At 43.5% G+C, this 19468-nt stretch overlaps 1 protein-coding gene across 6 annotated transcripts in view; it reads right to left on the reverse strand.

Annotated features, from left to right (window-relative positions):
• LARP4B (La ribonucleoprotein 4B) overlaps nucleotides 1–19468 on the reverse strand; it is a 2592412-nt gene that overhangs the window by 1587280 nt on the left and 985664 nt on the right. For all 6 annotated transcript variants that reach the window (XM_069648004.1, XM_069648003.1, XM_069648001.1 and 3 more), the window contains one exon: nucleotides 16549–16652. In XM_069648004.1, the coding sequence (XP_069504105.1) occupies nucleotides 16549–16652 (104 nt within the window). Of the gene's footprint in view, nucleotides 1–16548; nucleotides 16653–19468 lie in introns of those variants that run through there.

Here is a 19468-nt window from a genome sequence, read left to right on the forward strand (position 1 = left end):
GGAGTAGTGAGTATTTTATTTTTTATTTTATTGTTTTTCGATATAAAATATCTTTACAACATGATTTAAAAACAATTTATAAAAGATGCAGAAAGTGAAAAAAAAGAAAAAAAAGCAAAGACAGTAACATAAGAGAACAACAAAGTGCATCATATTAACATAAAACAGAGCAATAACAATGCCACTTAAAATAATAACCAAGACGGGGACCCATAAATTCATTGCTTCAATTCGTATACATTCATTGTAGCCAGATCAAGTTTTAAGATTCACCATATTCAAGTCTATAACAGATAAAAGATGAGATCAATAATCAGTGGTTGCCTATATCCCCCACATGCAGTGTGTCCACAACAGTTCTAATTTGTAAGTAACAGGTTCATCCACATATTTCCCTATGCATTTTAGCCTTTCCTTTGCAAAATGTGCACAATATAACACGAGATGTTTCAAGGATACATTTACCTGGGATTTACAGAATCTACAATCTTCAGATAGTAAAGCATTGTCCAACCAGTTTTTTGAACGCTCTAGTGTAGGTATCAGGTTAAATTTAAAACGCATGTATAAAATGCGTAACATCTGATGGGGAGTCTGTCTGATATAAGGAAGCAATGGTTTTTGTTTGTGTCAAAATTTTGCATATTCCTTATACGCTGTATAAGTCCCAATTTTGTCAGATGTGAGTGCCCAGTCATGTTGCAATAATTTCTTCACAAATTGTGGCCAATTAATTAGGTCATCAGTATCCATTGCAATCATTTCTAGGCTGTTTTCACACAATTGACCACCAACATGGACAGATTTTGGATAGCCCTGTATTAGCATTTTTCGCAGATCTTCATATAACGAATTTGGAACGGGGTCTAATATTTTGGCATAGCTAGCCAATTTACGCCATAGATATTTCGTAGCTAGGGACGCAAGTCCCAGTTCGTGTATAATTATGGCGTTTGGCAAAGATGGCATTAGATGCAACACTTTTTTCCATATTTTGCCTTGGATTTTATTCAAGCCTGACCCAATTCCAAGGGAACATAAATCTAAGCCATAAATAATAATAGCTTCGACCTTGAGTGTAGAATTCAATCAACGGAATCAATGAGAATTGACAGACCTTTAAGTATATTAATTTCATTTGTGCAATCAATGGCAAGGATTTAGTTGTAATTTCTACCTGCCATTTATCAATTGAATCCGAATTGGTTAAGTTATACCCTAAGTATATCATGCCCAGTGCTCGTGGAATGATCATCCCTTTGATATTCCATTGATAGCGAATTAACTTTCTCTTATTTGTGAAGACCAGAATATTCGACTTTTTTGAATTCAGCTTCAGGTTATGATTGTCACAGAAGTCAATTAGGGAGTCCAATTTGTTTTGCAGCCCAAACAGCATTAGATCGAATAATATAAGATTGTCAGCAAATGCTAGCCAATCTATGCACAAATCACCCATTTTGACTGCAAAAGAATTGCCACTCGGCCATAAGCTCATATCTTAGATACAGATTAAAGAGTAGCTGCAAGATTGCATCCCTGTTGCACTCCTATATGTGTGGGAATTGCAGGAGTTAAAGTTCCATCATTATCAAGTTTTATCCTGTAATTTGTATTGGTGTGTAATAATACTATCATGGCCATAAAATATGATGATATCGATAGTTCTTGCATTTTTTGACACAATATTTGTCTTATTACTGAGTCAAACGCCCCAGATATGTCCAAGAGGGCCATATAGATCGGTCCATGATCTTTCTGCCTAGTAAGTTTTAAGACGTGTGTCAACATGGTAGCATTTAAGTGCGTGCCCATTCCTTTACGGAAACCCGTTTGGTAACGTGAAAGAATGTTCTGTTTAGCAATGAAGTCATTTAGATCTCTTAGAATGAATGCAGCAAAAATCTTTGCGGAAACATCAATCAAGGCTATAGGTCTGAAATTACCCGGGTCATTTAAGGGACCTTTTTTATGTATTGGTATTACAAGGGCAGATAGCCAGGATGACGGTACAGTTTTAGATTGAAATACACATTCCAAGCGCCTTAGTATGATTGCTGCCCATAACTTCGGGTCATCTTTTACTACGCACGGAGGGATGCCATCCGGCCCAGCAGCCTTGGAGAGTTGTAATTTTATTATAATCTGTACAATGTCAACTAGGCCCCATGGACATTGTGTTGGCAGCTCTGTCAAAGTCACCACAGTTTCAGAATTACTGAATTTCTGTGGCAAGGCATATTTTTTCTGATAAAGTTCAATCCAATCTTTGCCGCTCACGGCCGAACATAATGTAGGCATACCTTTCGATAGCGGATCTTTCAGTATCGCCCAAACCTCTCTAGTGTTTTTATCTGAGATTGTGAATCATTTTTTGATTAGCTTTGATATATTTGTCAAACGTTAGTTGTTTAAGATCATTTTTGTATCTTGTCAGAATTTTCCATTTTTCATTAGGATAGGAAATTGTACCGTTAGCGTATTTCAGCAGATTGCGTATTTCGCTGTTTTTTTGTTTTTTCCTAAAGGGAATTGTAGCATTATAAGTATCACTATAGGTATTCGGTTGTTCAGATATTTTTTGCTTTGCTAGCCCTTCAATATGGCCCTGTATCATAATATCATTCTTTGTTTCACAAGCCTTAAAGATCACATGTAGACATCATTTGAGCTTTTGTTTTAACCATGTCTCTATTCACTAAGTAGTTCAATTGTCTGTATAGGCTAGTATTTCATCTAATAGATCTTGCCTTCCGATCTATTTCTAATAAAGACAAGGTAGGTATGAAGTTATACACTGGAAGATTACATTCGAGGCAACAATCCAAAATGCCATGATCACTAAGGTGGGAATATATGATGTTACATACAGTTGCCGTATTGGCTAGGGGGCCAGAAATCACAATGTAGTCAATCGTGGAGATTTTAGACCCACGAGACCACGTATGCAATGGCTCTTTTTGGGCAAAAGGCATTACTTGCATGTCCCATTGTTCAAAATAATCTAACCATAATTGTCCCCTTTCATATGAGGACATAGCATATAGATAATGTGATATTTCAGGCCCCACAGTCGTTGTATTAAGATTAGAATTGAAATCGTCACCTATAATGATTTGCATATTTGTAAAGTTTGCAACAGCATCTGTCATAACATTTAGTTTGTCGATCATGCTGTCTACAGGCATTACAGTCGGATTCCAGTAAACTAAAATGATTAGCATATGTGAGTACATTTGAGCACTTGAGGAAAGTTCAATGGCGAGAATGTCTGTAGAAGTAAACACTTGGCGTACCTTAACACTAGAACTGTGTTTCACAAATATAGCAAGCCCACTGGATGGACGCCCAAATGAATCTTTCACAGCATGGGCACAAAAGGCTGTATAGCCTTCTAAGTAAATGTTCTGAAGTGCCATGGTTTCTTGCACTATGATTATAGCAGGTATGTTACCATATTGGATCTGCTGGGAACAGTTTTAGATTCTTAAACCCACAACAATTCCATGAGTTTATCACCCGTGCATTGTTTTATGACTTTTCTTTACCTGGCAGATCACCAATTAGTGTTTTCATTAGAGGTTCCAGCCAAGCAAGGCTCTCTACAATTTGTGCAACTGATTCTGATTGTAGTCAGGTGTTTTCATGCATACTTGCAAACTGGGTGTCTCGTACATCTGCACTGGCCTCACTGAGTTGACGGAGCATGATATTCAACAAAACATGTCGCATCTTCCATCGAATAGTACAAAGATAGATCATACCCAAGCATTTGAAAATCTTTTTCATGTTTCCATATTAGTGAAGCAATTATAGTAGATTGGTATTTGCAAAGCATCCTACAATTAGGGACATAAGGGATTCTGATCCAATCAATGTCGTTAGACACCAAGTTACGCAGGGCTGGTATTTGATGGAACACTTTCATTAATGAGGCACGGTTTAAGTTGGGTTTGTCGACTTTCGTCGAATCCACCGTCCAACCCATCACCAATTTCATTTCAGGTGAGACGTCCTTATAATTTAGGGTTCTCTCGGCTCCCTGTCCATCAAGTACAGGGTTAGCATTGATAGAGTGCTCCTTTTCGCACACATTTAGGAAAGCAGGCTACACGTGTGAGTTAACATCCCAGATCCCTGTGGGTGCACCTTTTCTTTGTCAACAATTTGCCCTTGGGTGTTCTCGCTGCCCTTTGATTCATTAGTCAGAGAAGTAGAGCCATCAGTGTTACATGGCCTTGTGAGTGTTGAGATAAATATATTTTCTTATCCATTTTTTCAAAAAAAACTTAACTGTTTGTATCAAGAGAGGTGTTGGCGTTATACCACTCTTTAATTTGTTCAACAGTATCTACTTCTTCTCGCTGTACTTTTTCCTTATTCAACCCCTTTGACAGGATTGTTGATGAGTTTGCATTTTCATTACTCTCATCGATGCCCAAAAGTGCCTGACTTTCAGTATTAAGCTGGGTTATATCAATAATCGTTTCATCCTTTGCTTTCATGTCATCATTTCTTTTGTTCTATGTGTTTGTATGCATATCCTGTTTTTTTTATTTTTTATTGTTATTATTTGTAGTTTTACACCCCAATTGAGTGCTGACATATTGGGCACTTGTGTTGGTCTGCCTCTTCAATGCCCTTGCATGACGTTTTTTTGCTTTGCAAGACATAAAGAAGGTTGACTGTCATTGCCAACTTCTGCCAGGGCTTCAATGGGAGCTGGACCTTTCAGATTGAGACCATCATTCAGGTCAATCAAATCCGTTAGGACCGTAGGACTATCAGGAGAGATTTTCAATACAGGAGTTTTTAGTTTGTCATCCCCGTCAAGTTGTCTACCCATCATCTCCACGGGTACTAAATTTGCAGCCAACAATATTCTTTCTAGCACCAAAATTCGGTCATGTTGCAATTTAGCAATTTCTGCATATGGAGGAAGCTGATTCGTTTTATACTCAGTCTCACTCACCCGTGGGGTTATTTCCATGATGTCAGATTTCCCCCAGGAAGTGGTTTGCGTGGATTGAGAAATCGACGCTGGCGTAGTATTCGCATTTAATGCCCCTACGGGCTCTGCCAACGTATTATCATGCCATGCCATCCCACTAGCAAATTGGTCTGCCCAGAAAGTGTGACATTTTTCTTGTGCCATCAGAAAACCCTCTATTCTGCTCAATCTAGAATTGATTTCTGCAGTTGCTAGGCTCAGGGCACCAATTGCCCCATGTGTATATTCGTGCCCTTTGTCCAGCAAATTCAGAATCCTTGCTAATACTGGAAAGTTCTGTTATTCCTGTTGATTGAGATCCACTAAGGTATCTTCAAGAGGGTATAGTGGCAGAGATGAGTTTGGTTGCCGTGGTATCTCAGAGATCCGTTTAGGTAGGCATGGGTCAGATCCTAGCACAGGTGAGTGAGGATAGGTTATATCGGTTGGGTTACACCGTAACACATGTGCAGGTGAGCTAGCATTTTGTTTTGGCTCTTTAGTGTCCCACCCTGTCTCCTTTCTTGTTTCCTTTAATTGGTTCAAATTTGCCACAATAGCTGCATGGAAGTGTACTTGCTCCCTAAAACATTGTGAGCTAGCCGCTGGGGTTGATGGCCCGTTTGATAAGCGCGTTCTGCTGTGCAGTTCAGCAAGAACCGGTGGTGCAACCAGTGAGGTATCCACACTAGGTATGGTATAACCATCGGTAACTACACCCAGTAGGAACTATCAGTGATGGGTATGTTACATATCGGGTTTGTTGGGTAAGACCCTCATTGCTCTCCATGTGAATTTGAGCTATAGTCTCAGTTTTGTTTGTTTTTGTAGTCGTTACATTTTTTAAGTGCTCCAGCTCAAGTGAATCTGTATTCAATATAGGAATAGCTGAGACAGATTCAATTTCGCTAGATGTCTTGCGAGCACATCTCCCTTTTTTTTTGGTGTGATACATGGATTCCTGTGAAACTTCATCGTCTGACATGTTCCCCTCACTTAACATAGGAGACCCGTTTAGACACCTTTTCCGATTACGCAATTCTTTTTACCATACTATCAAACCTACACTCACAGTTGCCACAGTCTTCAAAGTAAACACCAACCTATTAGTCAGTAGGTAATATAGAACTCCAAGTGGCCCAAGCGTCCCCCAACCCCACAGATAGGTAAGCAGCAATGGAGTTATAGCTGTCCTCCCATCCAGTAGTCAAAGCATACACTTGGGAACACTTGATGCATATGAGTAATAGTAGGTAATATAGCCAGCACCCAATTTAAATACCGTATTAGCCTTAGATGACCATAGGAAGGTGTCTCTGCAGCCCCGCGCTGGGCACCGTGAACAGTAAACAGTACTTGATCAGTGCGCGCATGGGTGTGCTGCTGCGAGTGTATTTATTCTCCTCCCCGCGGTACGAGCACCCCAGGGGGGGCTGAATCACTGTGTTTTGGCGCACTTAAACAAAATTAGAAAAAAGAATATATCAGATGGCTGATAGCTACTAATTTTAGCACTGTGCACAACTATTCTACAGTGCACACAGTCACCTTCTTTTGTTTCTGATGTCCAGGCACTGTGGTGTTGCAGGTAAAGACGTCCTCTCCTCGAGAACACACCAACCCGTCAGTGCAAGCGTAGCAGTAGTCATCCACAAGTCCAAGGAATAAACGCTTTGCGACACGCAGCAGCCCCGGATTAGAGTGGCGCCACAGTAAACAGTGCTTGCTGTACTTGATCGGTGCGCCCCGTAGTGAGTATTTATTTAGTAGGCTGGGCTGTGGGTGTATTGGACGTATGGTTGCGTGAGTGCACTTTAGGCGGAGACTTTTTAGGATTATTAGGGGCTGAGCTGTTGTACGAGTAGGATGAGGTTCGTGACCTCAGGCGATAGTGTCTGGTGATGCCCAGAATGGGGTGGGTTCGCTTCTCCTCTTGGGTGTTTTGGGAGTGCAGGTGAGTCGCTAAGTGGAGGGTAGTGATGACTTCTGAGCTGTGAGTATTGTTATTGGTGGTGGGTGGGAAAGGTGGGCAGGGTGGCGTGGAAGGCAGGAAGGGTGTGGGGCAGGGGATAGGGTGGTGCTTGTTACAGGCCAATTTGAATAGGCCATTTCTGTAGCTAACAAAGTGACTCCCTGTGCACGGTAAACCATTTTGCACAATACAGAAGGGGAACAGTGAGGGTTAGCCAGCCTAGCATGGCTATTTATGACTTAGGTGAGGCTGAAGGGCGCCTTACAACAATAGCCTAATATTACTATGCCGTACTAGACATATGTTCCAGATTGACACGAAATTAGGCCTTTAAAGTAATCTACTCTTAAGTACTACAACATGTGATACTACAGTAGAGCCACAGCCATCTTGTACAGTGCATTTGCCCAATGATACATTAATCTGTGGCGGAAATGGACAATGAGACAACAATTAGTCAAACAAATTGAATTGGTCATTTTCGTGATAATCATTAACAGTGCTAGATAACTAAACATGCAGTTCTGATAGCTTTGTGTCCCTTAAACTGTCTCTGCTCTATGTGATTGGTGGCCCGGTGGGGCTGGGTCTGTGATAATGTGTAGGAGCATGTTAGGGAGAATTCTCTTATAAGGCTAATTTTCCAAACCTAGTGAGTACCCCAGCAGCTTTGCTGGATTTTTGGTTTTTTTTTCTCCTGCTAAGAGTGAGACTCTTTTCCTCCCACTCTTAGGCATGATTTGAGGTAGGTCTTTGACTTTGTAGGTTCTTATGGGCTATGGGGTCTTTTACTCCATAGGGTATCATCTGTTTTAGTGTATGTGTTACACAGCACCCTCAGTGCAGTAACACAGGGGTGTCATAGTGACCCCCATACATAGACTCCATACCCTGGGACTGACTGTCTCCCAGGGCATGTAAAGTCACCATTGACCTTACTAGCCCAATATTGTGAACAGAACTAGTACAAACCATCATATTGTGGAAGTACTGGAAGGGGTTAATTCGATTGCCCCTGGGTCTGTTTTCAAGGGGGCACTGTCCAGTCCCCCCCCCCCCCTTGTCATGTTTCTGGCTGGTGGCAGTGGTTACCACGCAAAATATTCACCGGAATATTTCCTATGGGATTTTCCCATTGATTTTAAACGCACCACTTTTTGGTGCAATGTAAAAGATACCGCTGGTTTATTTATTTAATATTAAATCAACGGTTGGGTCTTTTTGCCAGAATTCGATTATAAAATGGCGTTCGTGTCCGTCTCTAACTCTGACCAAGGTCGGGCCCTTTGTTCCACTTTTTGGTGGGCTTCTCCACAGAAGCCCTCCAAATGGTGCCACTCTGTCTGAGTTCCACAGGATGTGTGGGGAGGGGAATTGGCACCCTGGACTGCATTGCCTTGGCAACCCAAGTCGCCCTCTATTCTGATTGGCCCAGTGGTGAGCCGCCCGGCTCACCACTTAGCATGTGTGAGTGACAGCTAGGCTGTTGAATGGGGATTTTTCTGCACAAAAGCAGGGCTTTTGGGTCTGGAACTTCAGAAGTCGCCACAGTCGCCATCTGCAACAACGACACCACCGTTGGAGCCCTGCTGCAACGAACTCACAACTTTTCCAACGACAAGAGAAGATCTTCTGCTGGACGAGTCTTCTTCCTTTGAGCTAGTGGGATCAACCAGTTCGCCCCTTTCGCCTTCCAAAGACGCTTCTTGGTCGAATCGCCCGTGCCAAGCACCCCGGCGGCCGGATAGCCAAGCTTCACCACTTTGACCCCGAATAAACTGAACGCACCTTTTAACCGACGAACTCCACGGCTGGTTTCATCCCTGGGCAGTGCAGTTTCCTCCTTGACGAGATCCTCTCTTCCCCTGGTCGAAACAACGAACTGCAACCACTGCCAGGAACAACTGCCACCGCTGGAGCTTCCTCTCTCTTTAAGGTACTGTGTTCTGCCTGGTCTCCCTTTCCACGCAATGCTAGCGGGGGCCCTTAAATCCTTGGCTTTCCAACTGGGTTGGCCCCAGACCTTCTAACTTTACTTCTTGTATCACCCCAACCTCTTTTGAACATTCTGCAAAGACTTTTAGTGCATTTTAAACTGATCTAGGGCACATTTCGCTTTGCTCCATTTAAAGTGGGCCTGGCCTTTGAACTTTGGCTCTACATTGTATACTGCCTGTACTCCCTTGCTTTGAACTTCTCAAAGTGTTGGGAACTTTTATTTTTATGCCCTGCCTTTTTCTCCCCCTTTAACTTAACTATTGGAGTGCCATCTAGGTTACGCGCTCACATCTGTTTTAACAAATAGTGGTGTTTTAACTCTGACTTGTCTAATAGTTATGAAGGGAGGTGTGTATACTTTACCTGACTATGTTTTAACTTGATTTAGAGTGCTAGTGTATTGCCTAAAGTGTGTTTTAAATAAATAATTATATACTTTTGATACAAAGCTCTGGTCAGTGTTTGTTTGCTGTACTGTGTTTTTAGCCCTATTGTGTATACTCTATATACTGCCCTACTCTTCTTGAGAGAAGTCGGACTGCTCAGCCACCGCTACCAGGTAAATCTGGGTGGTGCAGACTGCTACCAATTGGGTTTACTGCTTACACCTCTAGTCTATCTTCTTGCAGTGCAGTGGTCCCCAAGGGAACTGCACAGGATTCTGCCTAACAGAGCACTAGCGGTAATAGGGCGAATGGCGTTATGAACGCTGGGCTAGAGAACGGCTAAGGCATCAGGAGCTACAATTAGCGTGCAGCAATATAAGAGTAGCAATATGGTGTCACTAGTGATCAATGTTAGCAGTAATACAGTATATATTTCTTATGCAGCAAACCAATACTGAGGAATCATGGGACAGTAAGGGCAAGCAAGGCATGGTCAAAAACGGCCAATGTGTTTGCTGGAACTCCGTTACTGGGAGTTCAACGAGGCAAACAAAAGATTTGTAGCAGTCGTCGCCGGGTTTAGTTAGTGGATGGCAAAAGAGTTTTCCGTAAAATGTTTGGGGCTGTAGAGTGCCATAGTCGGTGAATGAGGTTAAGTACTTACTCCGTACTTGAAAGCAGGGGTGACGGCAAGCAGCCTATCACGGACAGGCACAGACAGGCCCTTTTCCGAGGCCCTTCTCAGTGCGACCGGCTTCCGCCTCCCGCTTCGGGCCGTGGGCGGAAGTAACTGCAGGCAGCCAATCAGAGGCTACGGCACAAAAATACAAAATATGCCCCTCAAATCAAGTGAATGCCTGTCGCGGCCATTGCACACGTTGCCTGTAATGCCGCCTAGTGTGTCAGGGTAGCTGGAGCAACGACTGTGTGCCCTTTGGCGCTCTGAGATGCTTTGTTTGCACAGTTGCAGTGCAATATTCAAATAAACATGATGGAGCTCATGATTCCGGTTGGGGCTCACTTCTCTCATCGTGATGGCATTACGAAGCTGGTGAGATTCCTCCTCGGTGCACAGTGGGTGGCTGGAGGAGTTGGAAGAGAAGGCTCCTGCCCTCTCCTCCCAGCTGCTGGGCTACATAATGCTTCCACTAGAATGGAATCAAGCTTTACGAACATCTCGTCTGGGGATATGGCGGTTGGATTCCAATATAAACAGATCAACAATAGAGAAATGAAGGCAGTGCCTTGAATTAGAAGATTGATAACCAATAAATGTAAGGATACAAAAATGTGCTTAGAAACAGTTTTCAGATTGTTGATGAGTATTGCCAAACCACCACCGGGTGCCCCAGCAAACCCCTTTACAGCAGGGGATACATAGGTAGCGTACCCATTTATTGGAAATGTTGCTATATGCATGGGTTCTTGCATAAAAATCATGTCTGGATACATCTGTGTGGCTAAGGAGTTGAGCCAAAAATCCCAAATTTCTATAACCACAAGAGTTTCATGAAACTATTTTAAGGAAATTGCTACGGTTTGTGTACTTCAATATTTTGGGAGGCAACATTTTTTAGTAAAGGCCCACGCCAGGACCATTCCTTGATAACAGTTAACAGTGAAGTAAGTTGAGCTAAAGGAGTTGCTACTGTAGGATTCATGTGTTCAATAGTGGTTGAAGCTGGTGCAACTGGCCTACTAGGTGAATCTTGAAATTCAACAAAAGCATGAGCTTCCTCTCGTGTGTTAAATATATGAGCAGCTAGGACTAATTGGAAGTCCTTCCTGAACTGCTAGATCATTTCAGTAATTATCTGGGACTAATTGACAAATCATCCAGTTATTATTGTTCAAACTGAGCGCAATCCATTCAATGTTGGAGGATAACAAAAGTCTTAATGCAGGAATACGTTTGAAGGACTGAAGAATGAACAATCCATTTAATCTTCGCTTGCCATAGATTTTTGTATCACTTATCCAACTAATAATGGTTAAGGATGCAGGAGTAGCTTCAGTGGAAGTTATTAGAGTGGGCTCTACAGAACTAGAGATAACATTATCAACGGTCATGGGAAATTCTTGCTGGACAGCAGTCATAGAATTAATAGTTGGTACCGATGGTGCTGAGGACAAAGCCTTACTGATAGGTAAGCTACATTCAAAGACCCCACCTCTCAGATGTTTGTTAGAGTTACAGCAGGTAAGATCTCATGAGGGCTTAAACAGAATTGGCAACGATAGACGAAGATGAATGTACCTTTTTGATAGAAGTAATTGGACAAAAGTTAGAGAGTTGAGTCTGTTTAGTGAATTTCGATCCAGCAAGTGAATGCAAGACAGGTGGCAAGGGAGGTGTAGAACAAGAGATTTCAGGGACTTCTATCGCAGAGACCTTATCCATACGTGAGTCAATAGATTTTTTGTTTCTGTTTTCTTTTATTCATTAATCCGTTTGTTTGGTCGAGTAAGGCGAGTATATCAACCCCTGATGGTATAGATAATTGGACTTGGAGAGCAGATGTACTCTCTTCATTCAGTTGGTTATGGTCCAGCATGGCATCTTCCGAGGACAAGTTGCACACATTCCTTACATTCGAATTGTGCCCCATAGCCTTTGGAGGAGCTTGATTTTTAGTTTTTTTGTTCTTTTTTTAAATCATTGGTAGGCAATTGGTTGAATCCGTTTAATCTCCTTTTACGCGCTCTAGCTTCCAGCCGTTTGGCCCTTTGTGATAGGTAATGTTTAGCAGATCCAGCTCTAGAAAGATCAGCTACAGGACTCGCAGGTATAATATCGACACATGAAGGGCCAGGTTTGACAGATCGTTCCTCACAATCGATTATTTTGGTTAAAGCAGTGGGGCCATCAAGATCTTCACAGGTAGCTGTGATGTCAGATGTAATCGCAGGATATGTACCAGCATAATTTAGAGCATTCTTGCTACTGAGTAGTAGCGTTTTAATATGTTGTTCCAGTGTTGCTATTTTATTCATTATTATAAGCTATGGCATGCAATAAAATCAGATGAACTAGTATCCTTGGAAAGTGCAGACGTCATAGCTACTTGGGCATAAGATCTCCTCAGGACTTCAGGAGCAAATTTAATATACTCAGTTTGAGTGTGAATTGATTGAACAACAGGTATAGAATATTTTAGAGTAGATGAGTTTTGAGAGGGATGATACATTTGAGCAGACTGTCCTACAGTCGGAGGAAGTCCAAGATCTTGAGCAAGTAAAAATCCCTCAATTTAGTTGATTTTACATACAATATCAATACACAAGGATATCATTTTTTTTTATTTCCAAATGTGTCAGTTCATGCCCCTTATCTAAAAGTTTCAGTATGCGCGTGAGCACAGGGAATGATAACTCATTAGTGAAATCCTGAGGTATACGATTATCATGGGCAGTGGTATTTGCAGCATTAGTATGAGGTATCTCAGACACCTCTTCGTCACACGATCCAGAACCACCCTTAAATAAAAATGTTTTGCCATCGCCATGGTTGAAGCTTCTATGGCCATGATTGGGGAGCTAGCCATAATAGAATCAGAGATGGGTGGTGAAATATGCTGAAGATTAATGGGAGAAATTTTGAGAGATTATACTAATATTGATTGTGTAAGTGAACGTTAGCCACGCCCCTTACAGATGACGTTACAGGTGTGGAGGGGCCCAAAGACAGGCATACTCTTACCGGGTTCGGCCATCACTAAGTTTCAAGCATGGATACATCAGCACTAGGATTAGTATTTGCAGCAGCTGGTAAATAATTTGGTAAACAGTTAGACGCAGTATTATGTAATGGGTAAGGGCTTTGAAGAGTCAATGAATCAAGGTCATGCATCTCTTGGATGGCATATGAGTGATGTGGGAAGTGGGGCATGGATTCTAGCCCACGTGTAAGCAATTTCTATGTCGTGACATATCAGATTAGCAGCGGAAATATCATTAGCTACCGCAGTAATAGCCGGCGTAATGATAGTGTGAGGATATAATGTGCGTTTTCCTCTTTTTTTGCATTATTGCTCACATCAATCCGCTGATGCATTGCTTCAGTTTCAGCAGAATCTATCGCAGATGGATCAAAATGAAAGCGTCTGCTTCTCAAGCCACCGGCCATTTCCAAATGTGCAAAGCATCAGAGGGTACACCGTTGGAAATATGTGCAAGACTATGCCCATGGCAAATAACAGTGAAAATCAATGAAAGCTGAAATAAAGTATGCTGCCGGCAGTTTGTGAACTATTTGCAAGCTAGAGTTTCACAAAAACAAAAAAATTTCAAATGAGGGATAAGAACCACAAAGCAATACACAGACCTGATTGAGTGCCGAAGAAAGAACGTAAAGCACACAACCCAATGCTAAGGCAAAAACACAAGGTAGAAGTACAGAAGCACGTCCAACTAACCTAACTATCAGAACCAGCAAGCAATCACAGTGTAACTAACAGTTTTTATTGTAACAGTGAATCAACAAAGATGATTCTAGAATCGTAGCAAGGCTTAACAGTGTACATTTCGAGAAACCAGGCCCCGCACCGCTCCCTGCAGACCGCACTTCCGCTGTGCGACACACCAGGGTTTAATAAGGCAGAATGTATGGAGGGGGCGGGGCCAATGGTTTCACTCACTACAAGTGGAAATAAAACAGAAATAAGGATGTAATAAATCAAAATCAATGGTAATTATATAGTAGAAATGTTACTAGTACAACAGCATTCCATTGGCGTACCAAAAAGCAAAGTCCAATGAGAAAAGTTGGTATGGCAGGAACGGGCAGGAGTCCACGCTGCTAGACTGCACTTCCTGGCACTTCCGCTGTGCGCGTATTTATCAAACAGTTTAATGTAGCGTCTGTATTGCTCAAACTACACGGTATTGATGATTGGGTCTGAAATTCAGCATATGTTACCCAAATACAATTGTGCTTCTGGGTAAGCCCTCTCCTATTTCTAGGGGTGTAGCTCCTAAAGGTAGAACTTGCTCAGGGGAAGTGCTCTGCACTCTAATGCTCATTTTTAAGGGCAGGGATGGTGGGTGAACCAAAATATAAGTACCAATGGTACTAGTAGTGTGAACCTCTGGGTGTGCCCCTGCATCTAAAGATAAACCGATAGGTTAGTACAACACATTTAGTAGACTATATATGTGGGTGTGAGAAGTGTTAAGTGAGGTCTTCGATTTGTAAAAGTAAGCAGTACCCTACCATACGTTAAACTAGTTCCCATAAGGTTTTTCTGCATTATCTTAGTATAGGATGCGACACGCTCCTTTCATAAACATTTGCAGGGGTTGCTGTCCACCTCAGGGATATGAGCAGTGCACTGCGACTATGCAGACAGGAATTGTACACATCAGTGGGGAGCTGCAGCTCCATTGCAAGGACTTATTTGAAAAGGACAGATAATGTAAGCTTAGAGACTTTTGATAACATTTCACAGATAGGTTTAAAAGACAGAGGACACATGCTACTATCTACATATTTAATGTGCCACATAGATCTGCTGGCATGATGCAACTCCTCATAGCCCTTATAAATCAAGTTCTGGACTTGGCAGTTGTGCCATAGGCTTCGATAGAGCATACTTTGTGTACTTACCAATCAATACTACTTTCAAGTAGACATCTGCATGTATTGAATTAATTCTATGGACTGAAGAATCAACTGGTTGCCACAGAGGACCAGAGCATTTCTGAAACATGCAGGTTGCTTAAATACTCGAGATAAACTTTGAAAGATGCATACCTCAAAGGACTGGTATTAATTGGGCTCCAGTAACATTTTGGTGGGCATTCTGTATAAAATATTACATGACACTGTCCATCATCCATATCAAACCCGCCAAGACATTTAATATATTTTTTAAAAGTCTGTGCCCCCATTATAGGTTTCCCAGGATCTCTGTATCTACTCTTTGGCCTTGTGCACTGCAACAGGCATCTTCACCACCACTGGGATTGTCCAATCCTTGGGATTGTCCTCACAGCATGAAGGTTTCTCCTGGTGCAGTATGCAGAATCAACTTCAAAAATAAATTTAAAATGTCCCTTTCCAGATGACATTTTCAAAAGCAACAGTCAAAAACGACCTCCATGGCATTCAAAACTGGATGTGATGCTCAACTGAACAGCCAAGCAACCAATATTTTTTATGGAAAACCACCACACTTCCTAATATTCACCACACTTAAAACGGTTTTTCATTTCTTCCTCATTACATTTTTCACAGTTGCCCCCCACCTTGCACTTCATTGAAACAGTACAATGAAATTCTCTTTCATAACATAAAGCTACCTCTCAGTGCCTCAATCAACTTAGTATCTTAATGATCTACTGACATCACTCATTCCCCTTGGTCAGTTCCCTTGCCATTTACAAGAAAAATGATTGCAACTGCCTTCTGCTGGATCTTTCACTCATTTTATATATACAATGGGAAAGTCCATATGTTGGCCCCCTGCACTTTAAGCTCCATTGGAGTCATTGACCTATTTTTCTCAAATGTACTTTTATGTCCTCAATGCGCAGCATGCTCCACTAATTCTCAGCACTCCCAATCTTGCTCGCACCCTTCCTCAACAGCCCCAGCCAACAAGTAAACGTCTACTAACTTGACCGAAGCCACGATGTGGTTGTTCCAGGGTGAGAAAGATTCCCCACTTACCACCAATATAAAGTCAACAAACTCCAAAAAACACCTTGATACACGAGATGTTCACGGTCAATTACTCAAATAAACAGTTCGCCATCAACAGCTCCAAACAAGATCATAATCCCTTCCTTCGCCCATCAGATTTTTGATTTTTTTTTTAAATGTGTATCTTATTGCAAAAACACTAGATTATGTCTCTGCTTGAAGTATCCAGTCCATGCTTCACTAATGCACCACAATCTAGGTCCTTTGTACAGTGTTTATGATAGAGATGATCGAATAAGAATCAAAAAACAGCAAACAAATTTGAATGAGCTTTAGAGTAATGACATACGTTACAATACTAAACATGCTTATGTGAAGTAGCCGATATACTTTATTTATATAGTGCCTATACACAATGTGTTTCAAAGCGCTTCATATGCATACGTGAGCAATTTTAAGCTGCATTATACACCTACTATCCCATCAGATGGTTTAAGTTTAAAAGAAGCAACCACTTAATATACCAAAGGAAAGTACTGTCCAGTTTTTTGCAGCTTACTTCAATGGGTGTAGCTTCAGGTACTTCACGCAAGATCACAATACAGCGATTCTGATTTGGCCGGACCTTCTCGCCCTTCTCATCTACTTGCACTAAAGGCAATGCTATAAAGTGGAAAGGAAAATAAACACTATGGTTAGCACAGAATAAAAATGTTTAATTACATTTAAGCAAAAATTATAAAGTTACTCACCGCAGTGACTAGTCCCCTTTCCTCCATACTGCATGGGCGTCACTTCCCAGGGAAGGGAGACTAAGCCTTTTTCACCAGAAAAAAAACCTTCTTTCCCTTTAAATTTAGAGGCGCGCGGGGGTGCGGCTCTGGGAGCATGCGCTGCCCTGACTCTGCCCTCCGGCATCACACCTTAGTCCCCATATACGTGTCGACAATAGATTAACATTGCCTAATGATACCAGTTTTCTTAAGGGGGGTGGGGGGAATGGTGGGACATATGGAGGAAAAGGAGTACGTTAGTCACTGCGGTGAGTAACTTATAATTACTCTCCTGTCTCGTCCCCTTTCCTCCTTACTGAATAGGCGATTACAACTGAGTAGCCCCAGGGTGGAGAAGAGACCCTCCTCAAGCAAATACGTTTCTAAGAACCGCCTGCCCAAAAGCCACGCCTGATCTAGAGCCTGCGTCCAAACAGTAGTGTTTACAGAAAGCCGAAGGGGTGGCCATCTAGCCGCCCTGCTTATGATTTGCTAGGGGACCTGCTGCTGGAACCCAATGGCCGTTGCCTTGGCTCTGACCGCGTGGGCGTGCATGTTGGCCGGCAGTGGCTTATGCTGTCCTTGATAACTGAGACCAGCCAACAGACTATGGAGGCCTGATATCCCGGACTTGATCCACCGAAAGTGACAAACAGTGCATCCGACTTGCGGAAGCCCTTGGTCCTATCCAGGTAGAATTTCAGGGCACACCTGACATGGAGGCAGTGCAGAACTCTCTGTGCCTCGTCCTTAGGCTCGGTAAAAAGCATAGGCAACACCATTTCTTCGTTCAGATGGAATGCAGAAGGCCCTGTGGGTAGGAACGCTCGGAGTGTCCGCAGGACTACCTTATCCTTGTGAAACATAGTATAGGGCTCTGAGACGACCAGCGCCTGGCTTTCGCTGACTCTGCGATCCGAGGTGATGCCGACTAGCAAGACCGTTTTTATGGTGACCAGACTGATGTCTGCGGATGCCATTGGCTCAAATGGTTTGAGCGCCAGGGCCCTCAAAATATGTTAAGGTACCACACCAGGTGAGGCCTCTTGATGGGCGGGTAAAGTCGGGCGAGTCCCGTCAAATGCTTGACAATCTGGTTGGAAGAGGAGAACACCTCTTCCTCTGAGTTTCTGTAGGCCTCCATGGCTACCAAGTACGCGCAGCAAGTCTCTACCTGCATGCCAGAGAAGGAGAGCATGTTGTCCAATGTACATGTGAGGGGGTTGATATCCTTCGAGTCCATCAGTAGCAGAATCTGGTCCATTTGCTCTTCTACTGGGTTCTGGTAGCTTTGCTCCTAACCCCCTGCATGATCACTAGATTAGCCTGGGAAAGGCTAAGGTGCCCCACCGTGATGCGCTCAGGAACCACGCAGAGGGCTAGTTTGTGGAGCGGGGTGGATGACCCTGCCCCCCTGCTGCGCCAGATGTGCTGCGCCCGTAGGAAGGCGAATGGGTGGACTCCCCGAGAGGCTGAGCAGCTCCGAGAACCATGGCCTGGCTGGCCACCAGGGAGCTGTTAGAATGAAGCTGAGGTGGCAAGACGACCTGATCTTGCGTATCACCCTGTGTATCAGCGGTGTGGGCGCGAAGGCGTATGTGGTCATGCCATTCCGGTGAATCTGAAATGCGTCGCCCAGAGAGCTGGGGCCCTCTCCCTGCCAGGAGGCGAACTGTTGGCACTTCCTGTACTCCCAAGTGGCAAGGGGGTCACCTGGCGGTATCCCCATCTGCTGAAGATCTCCTGCAGCATGAGGTCATTCAATTGCCAATAGTAATTGTCTGCTCCCGGTCTGCTGAGCCTGTCTGCCTCCAGGTTGGATTCCCCCAGAAGGTGGACGGCCGTGAATTAGATGTTCTCCAGGGTCCATTCCCACGTGCTGACCACCAGCCTGCACTGTGGAGGGGACTGGTACCTCCCTTCTTGTTGACATAGAACATGCTGGTTGAGTTGTCTGTCTGAATGAGGACGACCTTGCCCTTGATAACCGGAAGGAAGGCTCTGAGAGCTAGCCAGATGGCTTTCAGTTACAATCAATTGATGTGGTACTCCTGCTTGGTCCAGGTGCCATGGATGCAGTGGTTGTCCAGGGAGGTCCCCCCATCCCTCGAGAGAGGAGTCTGTAGTGATGGTGACCTGTGGGGTAGGTTGCCAGAAAGGTTTGCCCGTCCGCAGGTTGCAGTCCCTGGACCACCATGTGCGGTCCGGGTGAAGAAAAAGAAGAACATTGATCCTCTCCGCCTGAGAGCCCCGCTCCTGGTTCCAGGATGCTGCGAAGTGCAGCTGTATCTTCATCATCCTGAGTCTCGTGTAGGGGACAGCCAGTAGGAACGCTGTCATGAGACAGTAGGTGTTGGTACCACCAGGCCGATGTCACTTCTCTGCTGAGGAAGTGCCCAGTGGCCCCCTTGAGGCCATGATCTTGTCCACCGAAGGAAAAACTGAGTACATGTCCCAGATGAGGCCCAAGGTGGCCAGAATGTGCGTGGGCTGCAGCTGCGACTTCTTGAGATTGAGCGAAAAGCCCAGATTGTGCAGTCTGTTCATAAGAGCATGGGAAGTGCGGTGCACTGCTTCTGGAGATGAAGCCCTGACGAGCCAGCCGTCAAGGTACAGGTATATGTGGTGGTCCAAAGACCTAAGGAGGGCCGCCACTGTACTCAGCCTGGTAAAGACCCTGGTTGCCGTGTTGAGGCGAAGGGAAGC

The sequence above is a fragment of the Ambystoma mexicanum genome, chromosome 2q (assembly GCF_040938575.1).
Source record: "Ambystoma mexicanum isolate Mex_15411 chromosome 2q, UKY_AmexF1_1, whole genome shotgun sequence".
NCBI classification, from domain to species: domain Eukaryota; kingdom Metazoa; phylum Chordata; class Amphibia; order Caudata; family Ambystomatidae; genus Ambystoma; species Ambystoma mexicanum.